This window comes from Stegostoma tigrinum, chromosome 20 (assembly GCF_030684315.1).
Source record: "Stegostoma tigrinum isolate sSteTig4 chromosome 20, sSteTig4.hap1, whole genome shotgun sequence".
NCBI classification, from domain to species: domain Eukaryota; kingdom Metazoa; phylum Chordata; class Chondrichthyes; order Orectolobiformes; family Stegostomatidae; genus Stegostoma; species Stegostoma tigrinum.
The window spans coordinates 20,707,836-20,724,053 of record NC_081373.1 but is presented as its reverse complement, the minus strand read 5'-3'; the positions used below and the strand labels follow the sequence as shown (position 1 = coordinate 20,724,053).

Below are 16,218 nucleotides of genomic sequence, written 5' to 3'. Positions count from 1 at the left end.
AAATATTTACTTTGTAATCAGGCAATTACCGTTGACCAAAAGGGTACTGATATTTCTTCCTTCACTTCCTCCATGCTGTTAGTTGGTTGTTTATCAGTCATATCATCCTGTTCTAAAAGAGTAAAGTCCTTGTTGTTCTGTGTTGATGTCTGAGAGGCTTTTATCTCCACCAAGCATTACAGGTTGACTCTTAAGAGAGTCTGGTTGTGATATCACAGCATAACATTACAGATAAATCTATTGTAGTGACTGTAACAAGGTTATCCAAGTGGACCTCATAGAATATGAGTTCCCCTGATTGGGGCTGTTAATCTGGTCCCATCAGGGAGCTCTGACAGACAAATAAGAACACAAATGTCAGACACCCTGTTCACTCTGAGAGCTGGCTCTGAGGAAGCTGGGTCTGTGTCAAGGACACTCCACATCTAAATAAAGGGTGACTTGGTGATGAGATACCAGACTCTGTGGAGTTATTTTATCCATTTTAGCCAATCCTTTTTCTTCCAGGTTAATGCTAACAAAACTAGGATTAATCTTAAACCACTGCTTTTGCTGTACAAAGCAATGAGTAATACTCTGGCTATATACAAGCCTAAGAATGTATCAACTGTTAACATAGTTAGGTTCTTTTCTTGGCCTTAATTTGTCACTCTGAGAGATGATTAAATTTGATTTTCTCTACTCTCTTTCCCTGAACAAATTATGAATGAATTTATCGTGTTATAACTTAACTGATCAATACTCAGTGTTTGATAATGTGAGATTAAGTGACAGCTTGGAAGACAAGAAGAGCTATTTGTTTCGATTGGAAAATGCAAGTCTGGCTAGATTTTCATTACACCAAAATGATATCCAAACTTGTGAACCATAATGAAATGTATTTATAATTATGAAAAGAAGAAACTCATGCTTTACCTCCTTCGTGTGAACAATAAAGTTCATTTTCTTTCATTCTCATTGCCACCGTATCAGAATCCTCTCCTGGATGCTGAATGAAAGCAAATTTCACAAATGGATAGTATAAGATTAGCCATTATATTTAGAAGGAAATAATTTTCATGTTTATTTATATCAAGTGCAGCAAAATAGAAAATTGTATTTCATGTTATCCACTTACAAACCCTTTGATTTTCATCTTTTGAATTGAGACATTTGGACAGAAGATATTTCTGCCTCATTCAGATAAATCTGTAACTATATAACGTTTTTTAAATTCTTATCTTTGTAATTCTTTAGGTTAGTAAAACTCTATATAAATGGGTACAAACAGAATGTACTGCTTCTACAATGTCTCACTCAGTCACTATTGAACTGAGTAATGACAGCTTTGTATTGATCACCAGGACTGGTTTTGTATTTATATGGTCCTATTGCAGAGCAATGGTTTTACAAAGAACTTTTGGGAGATTTCAGGCATTTATCTCATTATTTCCCATTCATATTCTTTTCTGTTTAAATGAACAGACAGAAAGATATTGACCTCGATCTGTGGGAATTGATCTCTCTCAGAAGCTTAACCCTCGTGTCTTTCATAGAAAGGGCAAGTAAAATGAAATTAAAAATAATAAGTAAAATGATAAAAAAATCGTGCAACAATTAGGTATAAACTGAATCTTGTACTGGAGATCCCAATCAGATGGTATTTTACTGTTTTATTTCTTCAAATACGGGAAATATTTGTAACTGTGTATTAGTGATCTTACTCATGCAGAGGGAGAAACCAGTAAAAAAAGTAATACTTCGAAATGGATGCACTGGTTGTACAGGAGCACTGTTTTGAGATATACAAAACAAGTCAGACCAGTATGTACCATTTGGACGTTTTTCTGCTTTTGTCTTCTGGTTACAGCAGGGGTTTCTGTTCTTTACTCCTTTCAATATCATAATGATCTGTCACTCTCCATTTTTTTAAAAAAATCATTCATGGGATGTGGACATGACTGACCATCCCTAGAAAACTGAATAATATCATGAGCCCTTTCAAATGGAAACTCTCCACATTGAATTCCATGACAGGAAACATAGAAGCTTTATAGTGAAAAAGGAGGTTATCCATTCTATTGTGTCCATAAAAGCTGAAAATGTTATCAACTTTGCCACATTCAAACTCTTCATCCACAACCCTGTAGATTGTGGCATTTCAAGTATACTTAACAAAAATGTTTTAAAAGTATAATGAGGACTTTACCTCTATCACATTTCTAGCCACTAAGTTCCCGATCCTCAACACCATCTGTGTCAAAAAGAAAATTCCACCTTCTCTCTGGTTCTTTAGCTTCAATGTAAACTCCCTGGTAATTGACCTTACTGCAAACAGAAACAATTCTTTCTTACACATGCAACCATCTAGGCTCCTTAAAATTTGATGCTTCCTTCATAAAGGCTTCTAAGCTTCTAAACTCCAAAGATCAAAACCCTAGCTATTCCAACTACATTGCTCATTGCTAAAATTCTCCACTCCTAGCAGCATTCTTGTAATTCTCCTCAGTAGACCGCCTGGTTGATCACAACATTTTTTTATTATCTGCACAGGAAATGGCCTAGAGCTAGCTTCAGACATGCACCAAAGACACCTCTGGGACAGAGACTGAGTTTGATCTGGTATGTAGAGTTCTCAGCACCAATGAACTTGTGTGCGCTTCTTTGTGCTTGATTTTTGCCTGGAAACTGGGAGTTGCACAATCAGAGATGCAGGCCTATAGCTTGCAAAAAGAAGTTTCACAATGGACTGGCACTAGTCATAGAATCCCTACAGTGTAGAAGCAGACTATTTGGCCCATCAAGTCCACATTGCCCCTCCAAAGGGCAGCTCAACCAACCCCCTATTCCTGAATTTCCATGGCTAATCTGCCTAGCCTACACTCTATGGGCAATATAGGTAATTAGCATGGTCAATCCATTTAATCTGCACATCTTTGCAATGTGGAAGGAAACCAGAACACCACGAGGAAGCCTATGCAGACACGGGGAGAATGTGCAAACTCCACACAGACAACAACCCAAGGGTGGAACAGAACCCAGGTCCCTGGTGCTGTGAGGCAGCAGTGCTAATGAGATAAATTTAGTAAAGTCACTATATCTTGCTGCATGCTTCTTATGGAAAAGATGTAACAAATAAATGCCCTTGGTACAGTTCAGAGCAAAGTGTGAATGATAGTCAAAATAAATTGATGGCAGCTTCAGCTCACTTTTAATCTAATCCATTCAGTGGGCAGCTGAGCATTAAAATGACCCTGTGACTTACCCATTTATTGCAAAAGAATTAAAAGCTCCAATTTGGGCTTTCAGAAGCCTTCTTTAGAAATCCAGGTTGGTGCCTGATGCCCCTGATGTGTCCCAATTGCAGTTTTAACTCTGACCAAGGAAGTGACTGCAGTTTCCTCCCCAGGTGACTATCACAGAAAAAGAATATTAGAAAGGAACAAGAAGAGGCCATTTAAGGAAGCTTCCGTACTTTTCTTGTGAGTCCCGAATAGTCTTGCACAAGGAATCTTTAAGTTTCCCTGAAAAACAGCAGGAGGCACTAGATACTGTGAAAGTTGTGGAGCCTAACAACATTGCAACAATAGTATTGAATCAGGTGAAAGTGAGACCTGGGTGAAAATTGATAAATTTTTCCAATTCTGGTCAAGAGATGGCAACAACCAATGATGTCACAGATGTATCAGACAAAGAGTTTTGACTGGGGCCCAAGTAGGACTAGAACAAGGAATATTCCATGTACCCCACAAGAAGACAGGAATAACTGGGTCCCATGCGGGTACCCGTAGTCACCTCTTTGACCTGAAGAAAGTGAGAGGAGTTCAAGGAGAAGTTGCTTAAAAGTGAAGCCAGGCAGAGGAGGGTGGAGGTGGATAGGGACAGTTCAGGCCTTCTTTCCAGGAAGAAGCAGAGAGCCCTGAGACCATCCTGATGGGAGATGGACATGTAAAGGGATTGAATGTCCATAGTAAAGAAGAGGTGGCTGGCACATGCAAATTGGACATTTTAACATGAAGTGTCAAAAGAATCACAGATCTAAGTGGGGAGGGACTAGATAAGTGGAGAAGAAAATCAAACTGAGGTAGGTAGGAATAGGTTCTCTGAGGTAACAATGGGCAGAATTAATGGGTCTGCTCAGGCAATCCTATTTGTCGATTTTTGGGGAGAAGGTAGAAGCAGGCTGTGCAGGGTTGGGGAACTATGAATTTAGAGGCTATCAGGGGAGATGTCCAGATGGGATAAAGTTGGTGACACTTGTGGACACAATGGCCTGATGTTTGATCGTGGCGTTATGGCCTAAGGGCAGATAGGATGTTAAAGAGCTAGTGCTCAGATTCCAGAATGTAATGGTTAGTATGCCAGACAACAAAAGCACCACCCTTGTCAAAGGCATGATGAAAAAGTCAGGGTTGGATCTGAAAGCACTGTCAGTTCAGAGGGAGATAGGTTTAAATGAGTGAGGTAGGCAAAGAAATCAAAGTGACCAATGTCACATCAATAGTTCTCAATGGACAGGTCAAGTGCAGCTAAAAGGCCAGAGGGAGAGGTCAGTTGAAGTAATAATTGAAGTTTGAATTGCAGACGATTTGGAATCTTTGGGGTGTACAGATGTATCTTTTGTTGGTAACAAGAGTTGACTGGTTTATAAATTAATATGACCAGCTATCAATGGCAGAGACCTTTTATGTCACCAATAAATATGTGATTGATTCTCAGGTAATTGCACCGCTCTGAACTGGAACAAGTTATATATAGAGAGAGAGTTTAGTTCTTCCTCAGCTCAGTAGTAGTATCTTTGTTCTCTGCAATCAAAATTCACTGTAATCCTGAAGAAAACCAACTTTATCTTTCTTGCAACTGTTACTGAAAATTGTGATTTTAAACTGATAAACCAGCGACTTTTCAAAAGTAATTGTCCTCCTTATGATCTTTACCAACCAGTGGAAACATTGAGAGAAAGCTGACTGAAACAGCATGCTATCCAGCAGAAGTCATAAGGATCACCTCAACAACCAAATCTGGAAACAAAGACTACAGAAATTTCTTTCCAGTTTTTGCCCTCTGTTTTATTTTACTATTTTACTATGTCTATTTGTGCTATGCATAAAGAAAGTTTATCAGGGGATTGGAGGTTTGATTACGAGTGTAATATGCTAATGGTTTATATCCATTTATCTGCAGCTAGAATCCAATTATTTGTAATAAATAGTGATTCTGTTTCACCATGGAAACTTGGTCCATGCTATATGTCAACCTGGGTTTGAGGTCAGGTGAATACGGGAACTTGCATGCATTTTAAAATATTTAACTTCTGTGATGACTCCAGAAAGAATATGGCTTAATTTCCAGTGCACTACCCAGTGAGACATAACAATATCCTTTTTTCCTAAAAACAGCGACACAGTCATCAGTTTCTTTAGAGATGGGATATATCCAATTCCTGTGGCAGTCCCATGATGATTATACATCTGGTTTATTACATTTTAGAAATTTCTTCACTCAGACAGAGGTGATCCAGTGGAATTCTCTGCCACAGGAAGCAATTGAGGCCAAAACATTAAATGTTTTGATGGAGGAGTTTGAATACAGTTCATGAGGGTGTTGATTCACTAAGTAAGCTGGATGGCTGATTTGCAATGCAAAGTGATGCCAACAGTGTGGATTCAATTCTTGTACCACCAGAGGTTTATCATGAAGGTCCCACCTTCTCAACCTCACCCATCACCTGAGGTGTGAAGGCTCACATGTTAACCATCACCAGTCATTTTTCTCTCTCTCTGATGAGACAGCAGTCTTCTGAAACTTTGGCAACTTTACCATTAACTTTTAGATATAGTTCTTATGGTTGAGGAGATCAAAGGGTATGGGAAGAAAGCAGGAACAGGAGATTAAGGTGGATGATCAGCCATGATCATATGAAATGGCTCTAGCCGGCTCTAAGGGCTGAATGGCCTGCTCCTGTTCCTACTTTGTATGTTTCTATATTTTAGTCTTATTTATGAATGGTCTGAACACTGGACTTCAAAATTGTACCCTAAATCCAAATGTCACAGAAACACAATGAGCCTTCCATGAAGTGTGGTTATGCTTCAGAATGGGATCATATTATGGAACTCCCTCTACTTTGTACTAAAGTAGAACATAGAACAGTACAGCACAGGCCCTTCAGTCCAAGATGTTGTGCCGACCATTGATCCTCATGTATGCACCTTCAAATTTCTGTGACCACATGCATGTCCATCAGTCTCTTAAATGTCCCCAATGACCTTGCTTCCACAACTGCTGCTGGCAACGCATTCCATGCTCTCACAACTCTCCGTGACATCCCCTCTATACTTTCCTCCAACCAGCTTAAAACTATGACCCCTCATGTTAGCCATTTCTGCCCTGGGAAATAGTCTCTGGCTATCAAACCTATCTATGCCTCTCATTATCTTGTATACCTCAATTAGGTCCCCTCTCCTCCTCCTTTTCTCCAATGAAAAAAGTCTGAGCTCAGTCAACCTCTCTTCATAAGATAAGCCCTCCAGTCCAGGCAGCATCCTGGTAAACCTCCTCTGAACCCTCTCCAAAGCATCCACATCTTTCCTATAATAGGGCGACCAGAATTGGACGCAGTATTCCAAGTGCGGTCTAACCAAAGTTTTATCGAGCTGCAACAAGATCTCACGACTCTTAAACTCAATCCCCCTGCTAATGAAAGCCAAAACACCATATGCTTTCTTAACAACCCTGTCCACTTGGGTGGCAATTTTAAGGGATCTATGTATCTGCACACCAAGATCCCTCTGTTCCTCCACACTGCCAAGAATCCTATCCTTAATCCTGTACTCAGCTTTCAAATTCGACCTTCCAAAATGCATCACCTAGCATTTATCCGGTTGAACTCCATCTGCCACCTCTCAGCCCATCTCTGCATCCTGTCAATGTCCCACTGCAGCCTACAACAGCCCTCTATACTGTCAACGACACCTCCGACCTTTGTGTCATCTGCAAACTTGCTGACCCATCCTTCAATCCCCTCATCCAAGTCATTAATAAAAATTACAAACAGTAGAGGCCAGCCAATTCTGTATCCAGACAGCTAAGTTCCCCTGTATCCCATGCCTCCTGACCTTCTGAATGAGCCTACCATGAGTGATGAGGGTATTTAATTATCTGAGGTGTACAAACATAATTGATAATTTTAGTATTTCTTACCTCTAATGTTGGCCATCTTTCTACTGTGATGTCATGCCATGCAACTTTAGTAAGGTTCGTATTCAACTTCACTCACCTGAAAAGCAGTTTCTGTGAGTTTCTGAATCCATTCTTTGCAGTCCGTCTTTTCAGTTAAAAACGTGTACAGTTTCGTCGTTGTTTCCACTGAAAAGGCGCTTGAATCCTTTGACGAGTTTTCAGGAACAACCTCAGATATTCTGATGCAGTCGCTCATGCGAATGACTTTTCTGTCTATTCTTTTTGTGATCTGCTTCTCGGATAAACTGGAGCCCTCTTTGAACTCAAAGTACTCGAGGCGAGCGACAGACTGGTTGCTCTGGGAGTAGAGCATAAGCCAGACCTTCTTCCATTTCTGAGGAGAATGAAAGAAAGACCCGCATCAGAATTACTGGGAAGGTAGTGTTAGGTGTACCAACAGGTGTAACACCATTCATTTGAGAATGTTAAAACAGTACACCGCGTCCTGTGCTTTTAGCCAGTCACAAAAACCAGAAATTAGTGCGTGTCCTTGTGAAATGATATCTGGTGAATGCTCGAATGGTCACAAGTACTGCACACAGATGTACTGTCCTATGCTGGCTACACGTCTCATCCCAAACCACATTGACAAAACTCTGCGCCCAAAACGAAATGGTGAACATCATCTGCCTTCCCATTATTTTCTAAAGACAAACCCCTTCCATTTTTTTGACAATCACTGTCTACAGCTCAAAGTTACAAACGACACAAATAGATTTACTTCTGAGCATGAGTTCTGAGAATGGGTCACTCGACCCGAAAAGTTAACCCTGATTTCTCTCCACAGATACTGCCAGACTTGTTGAGATTTTCCAGCATTTTCTGTTCTGTTTCTGATTTACAGCATTCACAGTTCTTTCGGTTTTTATTTAGCAAATAAATTTACAGCTGTTCAAAGCACGGCGCTGATTTTACAAAAGTGTTGTTAAAAAAATCCGTGTGTACGTTGTTAGCAGTAAACACATGAATCAAAATGAAATAACACCACAAATGCCTTTAAAACCAAACATGCATTCCTCGTAGTGTCCGTCCTGTTAGGAAATTGTATACAATGAACGAGTCATTAAATATAATCCCCGACATGTGAGCTTGGTTTAAAAGTACATGATCAAAGTCTCATTTGTCTACATCCTAGAGGGGAAGAAAAATGCTGGATATTATTCTCACGTATGGAAACAAATTACGATACCTTCCTGAATCTGTGCTGCTGCATACAAAGCAGACCTTCTTTCACGGTGTCTTCCATATCTGTATATTTGTTCCACAGACCCTTTGAGGCTAGTGTTCAGTTCTGCTGTGGCGGATATGCTTCGCTTCCGCTTCGAGTTTCCGTTAGTTTCCAAATGCAAAACAGTGGCGTGTACACCGTGGGTATTGTGAGGGGTACAAAGTGATGATCATTATTTACGTAGCCTTCACATTGACACCAAAACCATTGTTTATTCTCAAAGCAGCTTGTTGACGTTAAACTGAGCACCAGCTACCTAAACAAAATTCAGCTTCCAAACAGCATGATCAGTCTTTTGAAAGTGCAGAGTTTTTAGGTGGCCACTGCTCGCACTGACCTTTGTCAAGGTGATATCTTGTGCTTTCTGCATATTGCATTGACAACTATTGCTTCCCTTCCTTCGCCTTCAAAGAAGCTGCTACACAACTGAAGACTGCAGAAACTAAAGGGAGGCTCTGAAACATGCCAAGACAGTCTCTCTAGCTGTTATGATCAGAAAAGATAACGTGTATACTGACAACACTCAGCTCTCCCTCACTGATGAAGGGTCGAGGCGTGAAACGTCAGCTTTTGTGCTCCTGAGATGCTGCTTGGCCTGATGTGTTCATCCAGCTTCACACTTTGTCAGCTCTGCCTCATCACAGGCTCCCCAACTCTGATTTGTCACAGTGCTTGTCTGACATCCAATATTAGATGAACAGAAAATTTCCTCCAACTAGATATCAGGAAAGTTGGAGCCATTGCCTTTGGCATGTATGGTAAATTCTTTCCTGAGCATAGTTCCCATCCTTGGTAACTGTTATCAACTGAGTGAGACCACTACCAAACTTTGTGTGTGATTGGCCCCAGTTTGAGTTTTCAAGTGCATACTGCTCCATCACTGAGTGACCTGCTTCCATTTCTGTAACATTTCTTGACATTGATCTTTTCTCAGCTCTCTGTGACTGAAATTTCATCCATGCTTTTGTTATCTTGAGTGTTGATTATTCCAGTGGAACAGTGGCTGGCCTTCTACATTGCACCTTAAATAAACCTGGCTCATACTGATGTAGGTAGATTGTCACTCTCATGGAATACATTAAAACTGCTGCCTGCATCCTAACTTACCCTAATAACATTTGAACATGCTCACTGACCTTCACTCGATCACCATCTAACAAATGAATGTTTTCAAATCCATCCATGGGATCTATCTTTCCTCAGTTTTTGGTTCCCTCCAAACCCACAAGCAATCAAGATATTTGCATGTCTCCAATTTGGTCTCCTTTGCGTTCTTGATTTTAATTCTTCCACACCTGACAGACTTGGTTTTTGCTGCTTTAGCTCTAAGATCCCAGTACTTTCCCTAAAATTTCTCAGTGACTCCACTTCTCTCACTTCTCTTTTAGGATGGTCCTAAAGCCTTTTCTTTCCCTTGGTGAAATTTTAAATCACCTTTCCTGATTCCCCCATGATAATGTCGTGATGATAGAGCAGAACCCCCAAAATACTACGGACAGTGTAAACACTTAACTCCATTAAAAAAAAGAAATCTGTTTCAGTCAAAAAGTTGATGGAGATGTAAATTCTGTTGATGTCTGAAGTTGTGTGAGAGATCTATGGAATGTCACACCTGTAGAGTGTCAGCAGAAACTTCCAACATGGCTGAGAAATGCAAAAGGAGGACATAATGAGGGAGCTCACTATCTCCCTGTCTATAGAATACCACCTCTTGCAGAATGTTAGTGTTGTGGGCTTCCAGGAATATACAAAAAAAGGGATTAAAAACTACGGCAACACTAGAATGTGTTTTAGTCATCTTAGTTGACTTGTGTACTGTAAAATTCAGAGTTGCTATTAAAAGTCCCTGCAACACAGGTAATGAAAAGAAAGAAAAACGTGCTCATTGTAAGTGCTGAAAGGTGATGAGCTGGCAAGTAAATCAAAAGAAAACAGGATTACAGAAGGATCCTTGCTCTGAGTGCTCAAAGCCAATTAGCCAACAGCCACTACTGAAAGAAATTGAATAAAGCAATTCTAATTAATCTGCAAAGTCAAGAATGTCAAAATCACAATGTCAATGCTACCAGCCATTATGTCGGAGGGAAGGTTATTGATGAGGCACCTGAAGATGATTGAGCCCAGGACACAACCCTGAGGAATTCCTGCAGAGATGTCCTGGGACTGAGCTGACTGACCACCAATAACATGTTGTCAAGTATGGCTCTAATCATAGAGTGTTCTCCCTCTGATTCCTTTAAACACTAATTTGCTAGTGCATCTTGATACTACATTTAGTCAAATGTGACTTTGCTGTCAAGGGTAGTCATTCTCAGTTTACCTGTGGAACTCAGCTTTTTGGTCCTTGTTTAAACAAAGGCTATGATGCGGTCAGGAGCTGATTGGCCCTGGTGGAACCCAATGTGAACAACTGCAGCTTGGAAGATGTCAATGCTACCAGCCATTATGTCGATGTTCAGGCTGGGATACACTAAGAACTATTCACCCAGGGTGAACTGTGGATGCTGTAAATCAGGAACATGAACAAAGTTGCTGGAAAAGCTGAGCAGGTCTGGCAGCACAAAACAGAGTTAACGTTTCAGGTCCGGTGACCCTTTCTCAGAACTGATGGTGGCTGGGAAAATGTCAGTTTATATGCACTTTATAGGGAGGGGGGCAGGGTAGGGAGTAAACAATAGGATGGAGCCCAAAGAGAGAAATAGACAGTTGGACAGACAAAGGAGTTGCTAACGATCAGGCTTAGGACCTAAACTCCCCCATGTCCCAGCCTCCCACCCCATACAACCAGGCCTTGTTACCACATAGCCTGCCATTACACATCCCCTATTGGTAGTCACTAACAGTCCCCATTAAAAAGTATTCACCCTGGGTGAATAGTTCCTAGTGTATCCCAGCCTGAACATTAGCAACTCATTTGTCCAACTGTCTTTCTCTTTCTTTGGGCTCTATCCTGTCGTTTACTCCCTACCCCACCCACCTCCCTGTTTTCTGCATATAAACTGACGTTTTCCCAACCGAGCATCAGTTCTGAGGAAGGGTCACTGGACCAGAAACATTAACTCTGTTTTCTCCTCCACAGATGCTGCCAGACCTGCTGAGCTTTTCCAGCAACTTTGTTTTTCTGGCAGCTTGATAGCACTGTTGGTGACATATTCCATCACATTACTGATAATTGGGAGTAGACTGATGAGGGTGGTAATTAGCTGGGTTGGATTTGTCCTGCTTTTTATGGACAGGGCATACCTATACAATATTTCACATTGTCGGGTAGATGCCAGTGTTGTAACTGTACTGGAACCACTCAGCTAACGGTGCAACATGTTCTGGAACACATTATTTCACTACTACTGCTGGAATGTTGCCAAGGTGCATAGGCTTTGCAGTATCCAATGCCTTTAGCTATTTCTTGATATCACAGGGAATGAATCTAATTGGCTGAAGACTGGCATATATAATCTTGGAGACCTCTACAGAAGGCCAAGAAGGAACGTCTACTTGGCACATTTCATTGAAGATGGTTGCAAATGCTTTAGACTTAACTTATACACTAATGGGCTTCCCCATCATTGGAGATGAGAGATTTATGGAGCCTCCTTGCCTAATGAATTGCTTATTTATCCACCACCATTCAAGTATGGCTGTTACAGGACTGCCGAGCTTTGATCTGATCTGTTGGCTGTTAAATTGTTTGGCTCTGTTTATCACTTGAAGCACACAGTGTTGGCATACAAGTAGTTCTCTTTTGCTGACACCGAATTTTTAGATTTGAATGGTGCTGCTCCTGGCATTCCCCTGCTGGAAACGAGGTTTGATGATATTGGAAGAGTGGGCGATATGTCAGGCCGTGAGGTTGCAGATTGAGTTTGAGTATAATTCTGTTTCTGCTGATGGCTACAGTGCCTCATGTATGTCTAGTGTTGGGTTGTTTGATCTGTTCTTAGTGTATCCCATTTAGTATGGTGATAGTGCTACACAACACAATATAAAGTATTCTCAAATTGAAAATAGGACATATGTCTCCAAAAGACTGTGCAGTGGTCACTCTTATCAATACTGTAATGAGCAGATGACAGATTACTGAGGATGAGATCAAATATGTTTCTCCCTCGTATTCGTTCCTCCCCAACTGTTGTAGACACAGTTTAACAGCTATATCCTTTATGACTTTACCAACTCGGTCAGTGGTGGTACTGCGGACTCACTCTTGGTGTTGGATGTTGAAGCCCTCAACCCCAAGTACATTCTGTGCCCTTGCTATCCACAGTGCTTCCTCTCAGTGGCATTAAATATGGAGGAGGACTGATTCATCAGCCAAAAGGAGGAGGGGATGGCTTCTACATGTGGTAATCGGAGGTAGATTTCCTTTGTCAGGTCGAACTTGATGTCATGAGACTTTATAAGCCTGGATTCAATGATGTGTGATTTATATATCACAAAATCATTTATTGCAAGTTCAGGGTTTTGGATTCTGGGTTTGTAAGAGGGCTTTTTTTCTGTGTGTCTGTAGATACTAATTAGCTTAAAAGTGTTTCTATAGTCGTGGTGATTTTTTAAAAGCCATGTTTGAGGCATGGCTTTAGAAGTGACAGATTTTTGTCTTCAAACTTCAGTTTAGAAGGTCCAAAGAGGTATTTTTAAGCTTAAAAGAAACACACACAGCTAAGAGTCATTTTTTTTTTAATGTTACTTTGAATTTGAGCAATCCTATGAAGTCCTTGGATAAAGATGGCAATATAAACGAGTACTTCTTCGAAGGAAAAGATAGTGTGAAACTAGATTTAGTGCTAGTCCCAGACCAGAAGCATTGGAATGATAGCCTAAAGCATAAGACCAAAAGACATAGGAGCAGAAATTAGGCCACTCAGCTCATTGAGTCTGCTCTGCCATTCAATCATGATTGATAAGTTTCTCAACTCCATTCTCCTGCTTCCTCCCCGTAACTCTTGATCCCCTTGAGAATCGAGAACCTATCTATCTCTGACTTAAATACAGTCAATAACCTGGCCTCCATAGCCTTCTGTGGCAGCCTCTGCTCTCTGGCTGAAGAAAGTTCCCCTTATCTCTGTTCTAAAACATCTTCCTTTTACTCCAAGGGTGTGCCCTCTACTACCAATGGAAACACCTTCTCAACATCCACTCTGTCCAGGCCATTCAGTATTTTGTAAATTTCAATTAGATCCACCCTCATCCTTCTAAACTCCATTAAGTGTAGACTCAGAGTCCTCAAACGCTCCTCATATGTTAAGTTTCTCATTCCTGGCACCATTCTCATGAACCTCCTCTGAACCCGCTCCAGGGCCAGTACATCTTTCCTGAAATATGGGGCCCAAAACTGCACACAATACTCCAAATGTGGCCTGACCAGAGCCTATAGAGCCTCAGAAGTATATCCCTGCTTTTATATTCAAGTCCTCTCAAGATAAATGCTAAAGTTGCATTTGCCTTCCTAACTACTGACTCAACCAGCAAGTCTACCTTGAGAGAATCTGGACTAAACATTCAAGTCTCTTTGCACTTCAGTCTTCTGAATTTCCTCTCCACTTGGAAAATAGTCCATGCTTGTATTCTTATCAAAGTGCATGACCTCACACTTCCCCACGTTGTGTTCCATCTGCCACTTCTTTGCCTACTCTTCTAACCTGCCCAAATCCTTCTGTAGCCTTCCCGCAAATTCAATACTACCTGTCCCTCTGCCTATCTCTATATCATCTGCAAACTTAGCCAGAATGCCTTCAGTTCCTTCATCTAGATCATTCATGAATGAAGTGAAAAGTTGTGGTCCCAACACACCCTTGTGGAACACCACTAGTCACTGGTTACCATCCTGAGGAGGACCCTTTTAACCACACTCTCTGCTTTCTGCCAGACAGCCAATCTTTTATCCATGGTAGCACCTTGCCTCTAACACCATGGATCCTTATCTTACTCAGCAGCCTCCGGTGCAGCACCTTGTATAAGGCCTTCTTGAAGTCCAGGTAAGTAACATCCATTGGTTATCCTTGGTTTAACCTGCTCGTTACTTCCTCAAAGAATTCAAACTGATTTGTCGGGCATGATCTCCCATTGATGAAGACATCCTGACTTTGCCTTATTTTACCATGCACTTCCAAGTATTCAGAAATCTCAGCTTTCATAATGGACTCTAAAATCTTACCCACGACCGAAGTTAGGTCAATTGGCCTGTAATTTTCACTCTTTTGCCTTACTCCCTTTTTAAACAGGCATGTAATGTTAAAGATTTTCCAACCCTCTGGGACCCTCCCTGACTCTAGCGATTCCTGGAAGATCACCACTAACATCTCCAATATCTTTTCAGCTATCTCCTTTAGAACTCTGGGGTGTAGTCCATTTGATCTAGGTGATTTATCCACCTTTAGGCCATTCAGTTTTTCTAGCACCTTCTCCTTAGCGATGGCCACCATACTCAGCTCTGCCCCCTTACTGTCTCAAATTCTTGGGATATTATTCATGACTTCTTCTGCGAAGACTGAAGCAAAGCAATTGTTCACTTCCTCAGCTACTTCCTTGTTCCCCACTATTATCTCCCCAGTGTCATTTTCAAGCTGTCCAATGTTTATGCTTACCTCTCTTTTTCCTTTTATATAGCTAAAGAAACTCTTCCAGCCCTAGTAATACAGTATACAGTATATTACTAGCTAGCTTAGCCTCATATTTAATCTTCTCCCTCCCTATTTCTTCTTTAGTTGCCCTCTGTTGGTCTTTGTAAACTTCCCAATCTTCTGGCTTCCCACTGCTCTTCACCACATTATATGCTTTCTCTTTTGCTTTTATGCTATCCCTGACTTCCCTGGTTAGCCATGGGTGCCTCATCATCCCTGTACCATGCTTCTTTTTCTTAGGGAGGAATTTTTGCTGTGCCTGTTGAATTATTCCTAGAAACTTCCACCATTGCTGTTCCACTGTCTTTCCTGCTAGATCTTCTCCCAGTCAAGTCTGGCCATCTCCTCCTTCATGCCTCTGTAGTTGCTATTATATAGGGTAAGCACAGTGGCTCAGTGGTTAGCACTGCTGCCTCACAGTGACAGGGACTCAGGTTTGATTTCCACCCTTGGGCAACTGTCTGTGTGGAGTTTGCACATTCTCCCTGTGTTTGCGTGGGTTTCCTCCAGGTGCTCCAGTTTCCTCCCACAGTCCAAAGATGTGTAGGCAAGGTGGATTGACCATGCTAAATTTTCCATAGCATTTGGGGATGTGTAGATGAGGTGGGTTTGGGGAAGGATGATCTGAGGGTTGGTGTGGACGTGTTGGGCCAAAGGGCCTGTTTCCACACTGTATGGGATCAGCTGTAATTACCATTACCTCTGATTCTATCTTCTCCCTCTCAAATTGCCGAGTAAATTTGATCATATTATGATCACTGCCTCCTAAGGGTTCCTTCACCTTAAGGTCCCTTAGTAAGTCTGCCTCATTGCACAGCACTAATTCCAGTATTGCCTGTTGCCTAGTTGGCTCCACAACAAACTGCTCCAAAAAGCCATCTCATTGACATTCCACATTTCCTTTTTTTGAAATCCCCTACTAACCAGATTTTCTCTGCCCAACTGCATGTTGAAATCCCTCATGAACACCGTAACTTTGCCTTTCTTACTTACTTTTTCAATCTCCTGGTGTATGTTGCACCCCAGCTCCTGACTACCATTTGGAGGCCTGTACATAATTCCAGCCAAGGTTTTTTTTTTACCTCTGTTGTTCCTCAACTCTACCACACAGATTCTGCACTATCTGACCCTACTTTGTTTCTTACTATT

At 41.3% G+C, this 16,218-nt stretch overlaps 2 protein-coding genes across 2 annotated transcripts in view; one reads left to right on the top strand and one right to left on the bottom strand.

The window, feature by feature from the left end:
- Positions 1-8,527, bottom strand: part of LOC125461918 (docking protein 1-like) — a 38,565-nt gene extending 30,038 nt beyond the window's left edge. Inside the window, exons 1-3 of the mRNA XM_048551289.2 lie at positions 8,411-8,527; positions 7,259-7,555; positions 916-988 (exon numbers count right to left, since the gene is read on the bottom strand). Of these exons, the coding sequence (XP_048407246.1) occupies positions 916-988; positions 7,259-7,555; positions 8,411-8,467 (427 nt within the window). The 5' untranslated portion in view covers positions 8,468-8,527. The remainder of the gene's footprint in view (positions 1-915; positions 989-7,258; positions 7,556-8,410) is intronic.
- The window catches only part of LOC125461862 (pancreatic lipase-related protein 2-like), a 58,231-nt gene that overhangs the window by 8,294 nt on the left and 33,719 nt on the right, over positions 1-16,218 (top strand). The window lies entirely within an intron of this gene.